General features: G+C 46.8%; 1 protein-coding gene across 1 annotated transcript in view; it reads right to left on the reverse strand.

Moving 5' to 3' along the window:
* Positions 1–13,251, reverse strand: part of SPAG17 (sperm associated antigen 17) — a 1,900,597-nt gene that overhangs the window by 359,282 nt on the left and 1,528,064 nt on the right. The window contains exon 38 of the mRNA XM_086935838.1: positions 2,091–2,273. Within this exon, the coding sequence (XP_086791964.1) occupies positions 2,091–2,273 (183 nt within the window). The remainder of the gene's footprint in view (positions 1–2,090; positions 2,274–13,251) is intronic.

A 13,251-nucleotide genomic window follows, 5' to 3' on the forward strand; every position in this document is an offset into this window, starting at 1 on the left:
TGCTCCATCTAACTTCTCAAGTACACTAACCAGGGATAGAGAGTGAGTGGGAATACATCGGAACAGAATATGGCGTAGTGGCATAAATGTCCGACTATAACATTCCTAGTGTCCATGAATGATCCGTGGCGGAACCCTTGACTCCTCCTCTGCTTGTCCTCATTCCTCCTTGTACTGCCACCTCCACTCTGTATCCTACCCACCTCACACTTCTTACATTTATTACGCACCCTCTTTGAGTCTCAGCCCCTCCTTTCTGACAGATAACAAACTTGTGTCAGGCACTCTGGACTCTCAGGCCCTCCCTCTGCCAGATCACAGGCTGGTGTCAGGCACTCTGGACTCTCAGGCCCCCCCTCTGCCAGATCACAGGCTGGTGTCAGGCACTCTGGACTCTCAGGCCCCCCCTCTGCCAGATCACAGGCTGGTGTCAGGCACTCTGGACTCTCAGGCCCTCCCTCTGCCAGATCACAGGCTAGTGTCAGGCACTTTGGACTCTCAGGCCCTCCCTCTGCCAGATCACAGGCTGGTGTCAGGCACTCTGGACTCTCAGGCCCCCCCTCTGCCAGATCACAGGCTGGTGTCAGGCACTCTGGACTCTCAGGCCCCCCCTCTGCCAGATCACAGGCTGGTGTCAGGCACTCTGGAATTACAGGCCGTTCCGCTGCCAGATCACAGGCTGGTGTCAGGCACTCTGGAATTACAGGCCGTTCCGCTGCCAGATCACAGGCTAGTGTCAGGCACTCTGGAATTACAGGGCGTTCCGCTGTCTACTCACAGACTAGTATCATGCACTCTTAACCTCATCCGTGCTGCCACGATTTACCGCTGGTGCTGGGGCCCAATGTTAATGGGTGTGGTCATGACGGAACCGTTCCGTCATGAGCATTGAAAGGGTTAAGTCTGATCCCCAACCTCTGTCAGATTACAGACTAGTTTCATGCGCTCTGGAATCTCAGCCCCTCTCCTGCCACGGGCAGGACTGGACTTTCAATTCTTCTCTCTTCCACATTACAGACTAGTATCATGAATTCTGGAATCTCAGCCCCTCCCTCCGACAGATCACAGACTAGTATCATACACGCTAGAATCACATACCCTCCCTCTGCCACAGGAGAGGTTGGACTGGACTTTCAGTTCCTGCCTGCGCCACATCACAGACTAGTGCCATGGGTGGACCGGGCTTTCAGCCCCATCCTGAGCCAGATCACAGACTTGTGTCATGCACTCTGGAAACTCAGCCCCTCCCTCTGCCACATCACAGACTATTATCATTCACTCTGGAATCTCAGCCCTACTGTAGGAAAGTAGGATTTTCTTCTTATGGTTATCCCCACATTTTGCTTGATGTTACACTGTTTTCGACTGGTCTGACTGGGATCCTGCTAATCAGGACCCCAGTCTATCTGCTTTCTCCTTAAAATGTTATGCATGTACTTAGGTACACTCCAGATTGGATACTGGAGCACCCTTGTCAGTTTCTAGTATATGGTACACATGTACCCAGGGCATGGGTACCCCAGATGTCTCCCGTAGGCTGAAGCATGTAATATGCCACCCATGAGAGGCCTTGCAAAATGGAGCTACAGGCCTGCCATTACAGTGTAAGACTAGTGTCGTGCACACTGGATTCTCAGCCCCTCCCTCCGCTAGATCACAGACTAGTGGTATGCAGTCTGGGCTCTCAGCCCCTCCCTCTGCCACAGAAGAGGGGGAAGCATGTTGTCTGCCCTCCCCCTCCTTCTGCCAGATCACAGACAAGCATCGTGGACACTGGAGTCTGAGCCCTGATTTTGACCAGAGGGGAGGAGGGAACCTTGCAGTCTAGACTCTCCACTGCTCCTTCTCCCATCGGCGAGGTAAATGCCTTGTAGGCTGGACTCTCAGCCTCTCCCTCTGCTTCAGAAGAGGTAGGAAACATGTTGTCTGGACTCTCAGTTCCTCCCTTTGCCAGAGGAAAGGTTGTTACTTTGTAGTGTGCACTTCCTGAACTAAGTTTGATATCCAGGATTTTGAATTGTAAACCCCCTCTTCCAAGCACAAGGCCCCTCCCTGCCTTCCCTGGCTGATATAAAATGTGGGCACATTACCTTGAGAGAGAGCTGCAGACGCTTCCTGACCTCGCTGTGTATGGCTTCGTAACGCATCAGCTGCCGGACCAGTAGCACGTTGGGACACCTGAGCATAGGTATGCGAGCACGGGGCACCATCATGGATCCAATGCAAAGGCCCTTCCAAATCTTAGTGCCAAACAGAGGGCCAGGTGTCTTTCTCTGCAGGAAGGAAGCACAGATTCCAATGAGTTGATAGTTATTACCTGCGGTTGGAGCTGTACAGCAGCATTCCTTACTGGGGGACAAGGTTTTGACAGTGTACTAATTCAGAGATGCTTTCAAAAGGCAAGGGTTGATTTACAGCTCGCCAGATGTGCGAGATCTGCCAAACAACAGCAGACATCCTGTCAGAGTGGGTAGACATCAACGCACCCTATGTGGGGCAGACAGAACATTCACTGCTGTTTGACCAAACTGCTGTACCTCACAAACACTATATCAGCCCCTTACTGGAGGTTTGACAATTCCTGGAGAGCAGAACATTCTCTTGATTGACCCTCCTCACCGCCTCTTGCCAAGAACTATTTGTGTTGAACACCCTCTGCCTCAGAAATCTCAGGGATTCAAACAGACCTTATCACAGAAAGATGAGAAAGAGAACTTTAAACACAGCCAAGAAGCCTCTTATGCAGGCTCGAGCAGCTAGAAGATGGCAACAAGCATGCCCTGTCCAAATTCAGTAAAAACAAACAAACAAAAAGTTAGAATGTAAAAACTTAGTTAAACATAGTTAAAAAATTCTCAAAATAAAATGATAGTTTTTAACTCAATTTGCATGAGTGACATCTGTGAACTTGCGGCAGGGACTGTCAGTGGGTTCTGTTGGAAGGGAGTATTTTTAGGTCTCGCCTAGGCAGGGCTTGCGCTGTCTCTTCGAGACATGCTGTATTCAGGTATTGACTTTAAGCTCCGCCCATCTTCTCAATTGGCTCCTGTTACTGTCCTTTGTAAATGGTGGTTTTTCGTTTACAAAAAGGCTTAGTAGTCCCTCCTTAGTACCTCCTTGTCGCATGCTGCAACCTCCTATGAGGACTTGCCCTCTTACATGAGGGGTTACTCTGTATGTTTTATTTACAGTCTGTGAGCACTGTTTTCTTACATGACTTTCTCCTACCTGCTGGTACAGGCACAACGCGCTCTCCCGCAACTTAACAGCTTTTTTTGCAGCGCAATATGCTGTTCTTTGACTTTAACAATGGCAGCCGCGCAACTATTCTTTTGTTGTGCGTGGCTTGCCCAACTTTATTTATGCAACTATGTTTTTTTCCCCAGCGCTTCATGTTTATTAATAATGAGGGCCGTGCATAGTATTTTCAGAAAGCGTGATACAAATGGTACCTCACTTGTGTGGGTAGGCTAAGTGCCCGCAGAAAGGAAGGGCCCAAAATGGTTCATTGACAGAATATCAGCATCCAAAATACCTATATTTATAATGGTGCACGAGTGAGGTACCATTTTTATCAGGAGACTTTGAGACAAATTCATTTTTTTCTGCTAAATTTATGGTTTACAGGGGATTCTGAGTAGAAAAACTTTGGGGGGGTCCATGCAAGCCATACGTCCCTGGACTCTCCCGGGTGTCTTGTTTTCAGAAATGTCTGGGTTTGGTAGGTTTCCCTGGATGGCCGCTGAGCCCGGGACCAGAAACGCAGGTGACTTCCTTGGAAAACCAGATATTTTTTACAATCAATAATTTTGAAGTCTTCACAGTACGGTTTGGGCCTATTCCTGCTGCGGGCACTATGCCTACCCACACAAGTGAGGCACCATTTTTATTGGGAGACCGGGGGGAACACTGAGTGGTAGGACATTTGTGGCGGTCCAGTCATCCCACAACTTTACCACACAGAAAAGTCAGGAAAATTAGATTTTTAGGCTAAATTTGAGGTTTGCTGGGCATGATGGGTAGGAGAATGTTGGGAATTCCTCACAAACCACCTAAAAAACCTAAAGGGAACCTAACAAACCCAGACATTTCTGAAAACTAGACACCCGTGGGAGTCCAGGGAGGTGTGGCTTGCATTGATCCCCCACATTTTCCTTCCCAGAATCTGCTGCAAACCTCAAATTGAGCTAAAAAGTCACATTTTCCTCTAATACGTGTGTGGGAGAGTTGTGGTTCATTGCACTACACAAATATTCTGCCACTCACAGTTCCCTCAATCTCCTGATAAAAATGATACCTTACTTATGTGGATGGGGTAAGTGCCTATGACATGGAAGGGCCAAAAACTTGTCGAGATTGCCGGGGGCCCATAGCGGGTCCAAAAGGGCAGTTTGTTTATATGTTTTTAGGCTGACGCTACTTTGGGCACCTACACAGGTGAGGGATAATTTTTCTTGGGAGAGCAAGGGAACACTGGGTGGTAGGAAATTTATGCCTGTGGGCAATCCTACAGCTTATCCAAACAGAAATGTGAGGAAAATTTGAGGTTTACAAGGGATAAGAAAATGCTGGGGCAGCCATGCAAGCCACATCGCCAGAGAAGAGTCAGTACACGCACACCTCCATCCATGCACACCACCATCTACGCACACCACCAGCCAAGCGCCATCCATGCACATCTCCAGCCAAATGCCATCCACAGAAAGACTATTCAGTTTTTTGGGGGAGTGGGGGCATTGGCATGCCCATTTTGGGCAGCCCCCAACACTATGTTTAAAAAAGAAAAAACAATCCCTGGTACCTAGTGTGCTTTCTGCCCCCTCCGGGGGGCAAATTGGGGGTTAGTACACCATCTGCCTCCCAGCGGGTCAGAAAGACTGTCGAATTTTGCGGGTTGAGGCAATGGCAGGCCCATCTCAGGCAGCCCCCACCACTAAATATGCCGTAAAAATTCATCCCTGGTGCCTAGTGTGCTTTCTGCCCCTCGGGGGGGCAGATCGGGGGCTATTATTAATATTATCTATACTACTATTATAAAGAATGAACTTTGAACCTTTGAGACGGGTAAACTCGGGGACCACAGCGCCAATCCACACACCCGATAAATCATTGTAATCGTCAAGGTGTGCAGATGGACATAGGCTATATAAACTATAAAAATATGCATTATTAAAAAAAATTACCTTAAAAAAAAAAGTAGTCCCTTCGAAGTAGCGCCGGCCGCGACCTGCGTGCTGACGTCAGGAGCGCGGGGAGGAGCGGCGTCCAGGAGCGCGAGGAGGAGAGGCGGACATCGCGCGGGGGAGAGCGGTGACGAGCGGCGGACAGGCGTTGAGGACCGGTGGACAGGCGGTGACGAGCGGCAAGGAGCAGCGGAGCGGTGAACTGAGGAGTGCGGGGGAGGAGCGGTAAGGCTCCGGGGGACCCACGGACAATATGGACAATGTCAGGGCAGGCGAGGGTCGGGGCAGACGGGGGACGGGCGGGCGGGGGCCCGGGCTGCTGGACAATGTCGGGGCGGGCGGGGTCCCGGGCTGCTGGACAATGACGGGGCGGGCGGGGACAGGCGGTGAGGACCGGCGGACAGGCGGGAGGAGCGGTGACGAGCAGCAAGGAGCGGCGTAGCGGTGAACTGAGGAGCGCGGGGGAGGAGCGGCGGCTGAGGTAAGGCTCCGGGGGACCCACGGACAATGTCGGGGCAGGCGGGGGTCGGGGCAGGCGGGGGACGGGGCAGGCGGGGAACGGGGCAGGCGGGGACCCGGGCTGCTGGACAATGTCAGGGCGGGCGGGGTCCCGGGCTGCTGGACAATGTCGGGGTGGGCGGGGGTCGGGGAAGCCTGATTGCTACCGGACAAGGTTGAGACGGGCTGCTAGTTATTATTAAATTCATTTTGTAACGAGCGCAGCTACCCAAAAAGGGTTTCCCGGCGCCTAGCACACAAATTGCTGGAAAAGGAGAAGTCAGATTTCTTCGAAAGCTGAGATAGGACGGGTCATTCTTCAAGGACACTGGGAGAGAATTCCAGATTTTGGGGCCAAGACAAGAAAAGGAACGGCCTCCCTTTCTTGCAAGTTTAAATCTGGGAATCACGAAGTCTCCGTGGACTGTAGAGCGCAGGGGACGAGAAGGAATGTAAGGATGGATGAGCTCTTGCAGACACGCTGGTGCCACACCTTGTTTGAATTTAAAGATGTAACACAGGGTTTTAAATGTAATTCTTTGATCAAGTCGAAGCCAGTGAAGGTCACGTAAATACGGCGAGATGGAAGCCTGTCTCGGAACTTGACAAAGAAGGCGTACTGCAGAGTTCTGAATTATCTCAGTACCGTTTGGCAGCTACCAAGATAGAGAACATTGCCGTAATCGAGGCGAGAGGAGATGAGTGCCTGGACTACCGTGCGTTGGATTGAGGCAGGAAGCATCCAAACGATCTTACGAAGCCACCTCAAGATCGTGAAACAGATGGCAGCAACACTCGCACCCTGTTGTCTCATAGAGAGACTATCATAAATAATGATGCCCAGATTACGGACATGAGTGACAGGTAGGGGAAAGGAACCCATTTCCTGAGCCCAATGGTGAGGGCCCCATAGGTCCTTCTGCTTGCCCAGGATAAGGACCTCAGTCTTATCCCCATTTAACTTCAAACAGTTAAGGCGCATCCACTCTGTCACTTGCCGTAGGCCGTACTGAAGGGCAGATGTCGTAGCGTCTTCAGTGGTGGAAAGCAAAAAGACAATCTGCGTATCATCCGCATACGGATATAGGGAAAGACCCGCCTCTTCCAAAATCTCTGCCAGAGGTCTGACATAGATGTTGAAGAGCAGGGGGCTTTAAATGGATCTCTGTGGGACTCCATGTGCTGATACGCAGATCTTAGATGATGCCTTAGCAGAAAAGACTTGAAAACTTCGACCATCAAGGAATGAAGCAAACCAGGATAGGGCAGTGCCGTCCAGCCCAAAAGACCTAAGGGCGTTGAGCAAGATGTTATGCGACGCAGTGTCGAATGCAGCACTCAAATCTAATAGAATGAGTGCCGCAGTTTCCCCTTGATCTAAATGCTGGCGCAGTTTCTCAGTAACCCCAAGCAGAGCGGTTTCATTTGAAAAGTTGGCTTTGAACCCGGATTGTGAATAATGAAGATAGCCAACTTTGTCTATGTGTTGTGTCAGTTGAGTATTGATATGTGTCTCCAAAATTTTGGAGAAAGCCGGAAGCAGAGATATAGGTCTGAAGTTAGACAGTACAGAAGGATCTGCTTTGGCCTTTTTCAACAAAGGGATGGCCATGGCTCGCTTCCACTCGGGGGGTACCAAGGCCTCCCGCATAGAGGCGTTAAGAAGATTGATAAGGACGCCTTTAGATGTGGCAGAGAGCGGACAAAGGATGTTAATAGGCAAAGGATCAAGAGGAGACCCAGATTTAATACTGTTTAAACAATTTTGGAAAGACGCCTCTTCAAATGGGTGCCAGGAAGAAATCTGGTCACAATTACTGTGATATGTAGGGTCAAATGCAGAAGTCATACTACACAAGGAAGGGGAAGGAGCAGAGAGTGACTTGTCAATAAGTTCAACCTTCTGAATAAAGGAGTCAGCAATGCTGTTAAATTGATTTTCATCAAGGACAGGAGGAGAAAGGATGGTATCAGAGCCAGCTAACTTCTTCACTACCGAAAATAGAGCCCGAGGACGATTCGATGCCTTAGTTATTGTGTTAGCAACGTAAACAATGTGTGCTTCTTTACACGCTGAAGGATAACCTTTAAGAGCAGCTTTGTAAGCATTTTTATAAGTTAAAGAGTATCATCTCCTCCATCTTCTTTCTAGTGCTATTGAGGGCTATTGCCCCTGTCTGCCCTGAGGGGGGTGGGGGGCGGAAAGACGGAATATGCCACAAATTAATTGGGGGAGCAAAGGCCCTTGTCCAACAGGCTGTGCCTCTCTCTCAGGTGTCCAGTCGGTGGATCCCTGCTTGGGGATCGCCCTTGTAAGGTGATTCCCCAAGCAGGATTTCACTAGGGGGTGGATACCATTGGAAAGGGGGAGAGTCTCCCCCCTTTTCAATGATACCTCTCCTGTCTTTCTACGTGCTCGGCGGGAGAGATAGCCCCACAAGCATGTAGATAGTGGAACTGAAATAAGCCTATTGGTTCATTTCAGTTTCAGTTTCATGCGCACTGATCCTCATTTCCTTGAAACAAGCAGAATAGCCTCAGGAGCTGGGAAAGCCCTTCCCCAACTCCTGAGGCTGTTCAGGGCACAAAGAAATCCCTTTGTGCCCTCACAAAGTGATTTCATGTGCCATATGTGCGGTCGGCAAGGAGCCGTCCAACGCACACAGCACTGTTGTGTCGGACGGCCCTAAGCCGTCCAGCGCACGCAAAATGTTAAAGAATGATGCAACATGACCATAACTGATTAAGGGGTTACCCTATCCCAGAACTGTTGTAGTAGTTTGTCCCTCCAAAATGTTTAATATTTACAATAAGCAGATGAGTAACTCTGACAATCCCTCTAAACCTTTACAGCCATCAGTTCTCAGTTATTATCTCTGTCCTCACACTGAAAAACCTAAGCAAGTTGAATGTTGCTCCATCCAGCCTTAACCCAGAGTCACCAGATGACCACTGCCCAATAACTTCTTCCCGTGACAGGACTTCCTCAGGAAGCCAACAGTACCTCGCTGCAGGAAGGACACGAAGCACAGTGACTCAAAAAGGGTAGAAGAACCCCGCTGTTGAAAAGGTCTGTCCTTGAATGCTTAGGGTTGAAAAGTATAATCTTTTCTCAACTTCCTGCCGTGGCAAAGATTATGCAACAACACAAACAGGCTGCCTGGCTAACCTAGTAGGACAGGATAGCGACCGCTTGATAAAGGGCCGGGACACAGAACTCAATCAGTACTAGTTGAAATTCTTGGCCAGTGACAGGCCTGGCAAGATGAGGGGCAGGAAGAAGGGATTATTTTCCTCACCCTCTCAGTGTTCTTCAATGCGGCCAACCATGACATCTTTCTGGAGTGCTTTGAATCCGCTGGGCTGAGGACAAGCGCTAGCATTGAGCACCTCATTTTTCTGAAATCACTGACAGTCTGTGACAGTGCCCCCTTTTACAAAGCCAAAGGACACCTCACGACCATGAGGCGTTCACCAAGGCCCCGCCTTGTCACTACGTTTGCCTAAAGCCTATAGCAACATATCTACAAAGAATGTCAGCCTAGTGGTAGGGTCCTGCATCCTTTCCCACCTTGACTACTGCAATGCCCTCCATTTTGACCTCACCGATCTATCTTAGGTCTTAGGAAAGCTGACCATGTTCCTCAGGAGGACACACCCTCAGCTTGATCCCCCTCAATCCAAAGATTTACCTCAAAGAACTTTGCTTCCCCCTAAAGCCGTCTTCAAGTGCAGCCTAGTCACCACCTATCAGTCACTACAGGCTAGCAGCGCTTCGTTTTATGAGTCTCCAGATTTAAAAGTATTACCAGTACCACTACTACTGCTGATACTACCACTATTACTGCTAAGGATACTACTAGCACTACTACTATTATTACTAATGATACTAATACTACCAGTACTATTACTAATCATACAACTGATACTACTACCACTACTGTTGTTACAAGCGATACTACTATTGATGCCACTACTACTTCTACTAATGATACTACTAGCACTACTACTACTATACCTAATCATACTACAAATCCTGCTACCACTAATGATACTACTAGCACTACTACTATTATTACTAATGATACTACCACCACTACTACTATGCCTAATCATACTACAAATAGTGCTACCACTAATGATACTACTACCACTACTACTATTATTACTATCCATACTACTACTACTACTGCTAATGATACTACTAGTACTACTACTATTATTACTAACCATACTACTACTACTGCTAATGACACTACTACCACCGTCGGAAAGGGTGAATACGATGTCAAGGAATGCCATATTATGTGCAGGCCCGGCAAACAGAGCTATCAATAAATGCAATGTGAACTTATGCCACCGCTTGTATCTGCACAATGCCTGTCAACGCAATGTCAATGTACACCGTAGCTCGTTCCCGTACATCAGCGCCAACAAAAGCAATAATGAACAATGTATGCTAATATTAATATTGCTAAAATGAAAATGGTCAATCTATATTCAGATCAGAGCAAACATAACCTTGTTAAAACCAGTACAAGCGATATCAATGTACAAGACAACAGCTGTATGTGCAATGTTGATAATGGCGATAAAAATGATAACAGTGGCTGCCATATTATTGTTAGGCGTTCCGATTAAATGACATAATTGCTGTCGGATTTACCCAAGGTGATCTCTCCATCAACACCAAGATACGTGGTCAGGCAGATCCTGTGACACATGCCCAAGCATATCAAGTAACAGGTCGCCGGTGGGGCTCCTCATAAACCAAAGACAAACACGCACCCAGGGATATCCCTGATCGATTCCACAGATAGATAGTCGCACCACGAACAAGTCCGAGCTAACTGGCCCTAATAAAGCCTGTATGGCCAAGGGCTCGCGTTTCACAGAAATACCACTAAGCTAGATACCACATGTAGATAGATGTACTCAATCAGGACACGACATGCACACTACACACAGTGCTCCTCACACCGGACATCTGGACACATACCGACTGTCCCACACCAGTTCTCCCTCAGGCCAAGAGCCATCTGTGTCCTTATCTGATGTCCAAGCTTGTAGATTGACAACTGAAATGCTTTTTGGAATGTAGAAAATTATTTTAGTGTACCTTATGAACTATGTAAATTGACGGCTAAAACATTGTACATCGAAAGATTTTAAGCAGACGCACTCTGTCCAGGCTCTCCCGGCCGCAGCGACTAATTAAACCAATTTGTTCCTGTTTTGCCAAATGCCTTTTGTGTTTTCATTTCTTTAGGGTAAATGAATATGTGAGCAACAGCACTACTACAATCATTACTAATGATACTACTACTACTGCTAATGATACTACTACCACTAATACTATCATTACATACGATACTAGTACCATTACTGATACTGCTACAACTACCACTACTACTATTAAAAGTACTATTTGTACTATTACTGCTACTACTAACCTCTTCGAGGCTTATGACGAGCTGAGCTCACGAACTCATACTAATGCTCAGATATATATCTTTTGAATTTCTGTTGGTGTTTTATTTATTCATCATGTAATAAGTATCCAAGCCAGTTAGGGACAATGTTATGCTGATGGGGCTATGTAATTGAGATTATGAAATGTAAGATAGTATGAATTTTTTATCGTGTTATTGAATGTGTACTTTTTTTATATTGTAGTTTGATTATTTCTTTTTTTGTCCATTCTGTATTTCAGAAAATTGTGCGGCTCCTGAAGAAGGCGTTCTTTATACGCCGAAACGCGCGTCGAGTTACATTAATTGCCACTTTTTGTCACAATATTGTTTTTTTAAATTTGATTTCTTTTACTGTTCTTTATTAAGAGCAATGGTTGTTTTTTATTTGTGTATTTAATCCTGTATGCATTGTGTTTTAATTTGATGTATGATCTTTAAAAGATTTTTTATTACACTGTCTCATTAAAAGGATATCGATTTTATATTAGTGCGTGAACTTAGTGTTTTGCCCTGGATACTTGTTCCATTTACTGCTGTTTTGATTGCCTAGGATTTGATACTCATAAATTGTTTTTCCCTGTCCTAGGAATTGTAATATTTGCCATCCAGGGGGTCCTTGTTTTTTCACATATGGAAAAGACTGAAGTCAGACTGGTCAGCATTAGGCTTTTTCAGGATGGGAGAGACCTTTCATATCTTTAGGCAATCTGGAATCAGGCCCAGAGAGAAGGATGCATGAACAATCATGGTCTAGAGCAAGAGAATAGAGGATTTAAGGTCTTTGAGTTCGGCAGGCAGAGGATCGTATAAATGGTAGCTGGGTTTTAGTGATGTTATTATCTTGAGTATGTCAGCTTTGTCTGGAATTTGAAGGTAATCCAAGAAGGAAAATGCTACTTACCAGTATGCATCTGTTCTTGGCATGTAGGGCTGCAGAGCCACACACTATTGCATAGATCGCCATCTGGTGGTGGGCCCGGATGATTACACTTTGTTATTGTCTTGGAAGAGTCTTTGTCTGTTGGATGACTCCTCATATAGATCGTAGTGCACCTGGGCATCGACTTCATCGTCGGATTGTTTTTCGCCATTGGGGAAATGATGGAGTTGTATGAGTACAGAAAATGATGTCCATGTGTTGTGTATCTAATTAAGATATCACTGGAACAGATATAGGTAGCCGGGGTGGCGGGTGGGAGTGTGTGGCTCTGCAGCCCTACATTCCAAGAACAGATGCATACTGGTAAGTAGCATTTTTCGTTCGAGGCATATGGGCTGCAAACCACACACTTTTGCATTGATTGCAAAGCAGTTTTTCGCCCTTAGCGGCGACCACCCGTATCTGTCGCAGTAGTTTGAAATAATGTCTTGAGTACAGCCTGGCCCACACTAGCTTGTTGTTTTGCCTGCACATCTACACAGTAGTGTTTTGTAAATGTGTGTGGTGCAGACCATGTAGCTGCTTTACAGATATCATCTAGTGGTATATTTCCTAGGAATGCCATAGATGCCCATAATTTACGGGTGGAATGAGCCCTAGGGGGAATGGATAGAGTGTGTTTTGCTTTTTGGTAACAAATTTGAATGCACTTAACAGTCCATCTTGCAATCCCAGATTTTGAAATGGGATTACCTTTATGTGGAGGAGAAAAGGACACAAACAATTGTTTTGTTTTACGAAATGGTTTTGTCCTGTAAAGGTAGTAGAGGAGCGCTCTTTTTACATCTAATGTATGTAGAGCTCGTTCTGCAACTGTTTGTGGTTGAGCAAAGAATACTGGCAACTCAATAGATTGGTTGAGATGGAACTGTGAAATGACATTTGGAGGAAATGTTGGGTTTGTTTTAAGAACCACTTTGTTCTGATAGAGTTGTATGAATGGTTGTTGAATTGTTGATGCCTGGATCTCACTTACTTGTCTGAGTGAGGTATTAGCAACTAAAAAAGCAACTTTCCATGTAAGAAACTGTAATTCACACTTAGGCAATGGTTCAAATGGAGGACCCATAAGTCTAGTGAGAACAATATTTCAATTCCATACCGGGGAGGGTGGTATTCTGGGAGGAATTATTCTTTTGAGTCCTTCCATAAACGC

This window comes from Lissotriton vulgaris, chromosome 8 (genome assembly GCF_964263255.1).
Source record: "Lissotriton vulgaris chromosome 8, aLisVul1.2, whole genome shotgun sequence".
NCBI lineage: Eukaryota > Metazoa > Chordata > Amphibia > Caudata > Salamandridae > Lissotriton > Lissotriton vulgaris.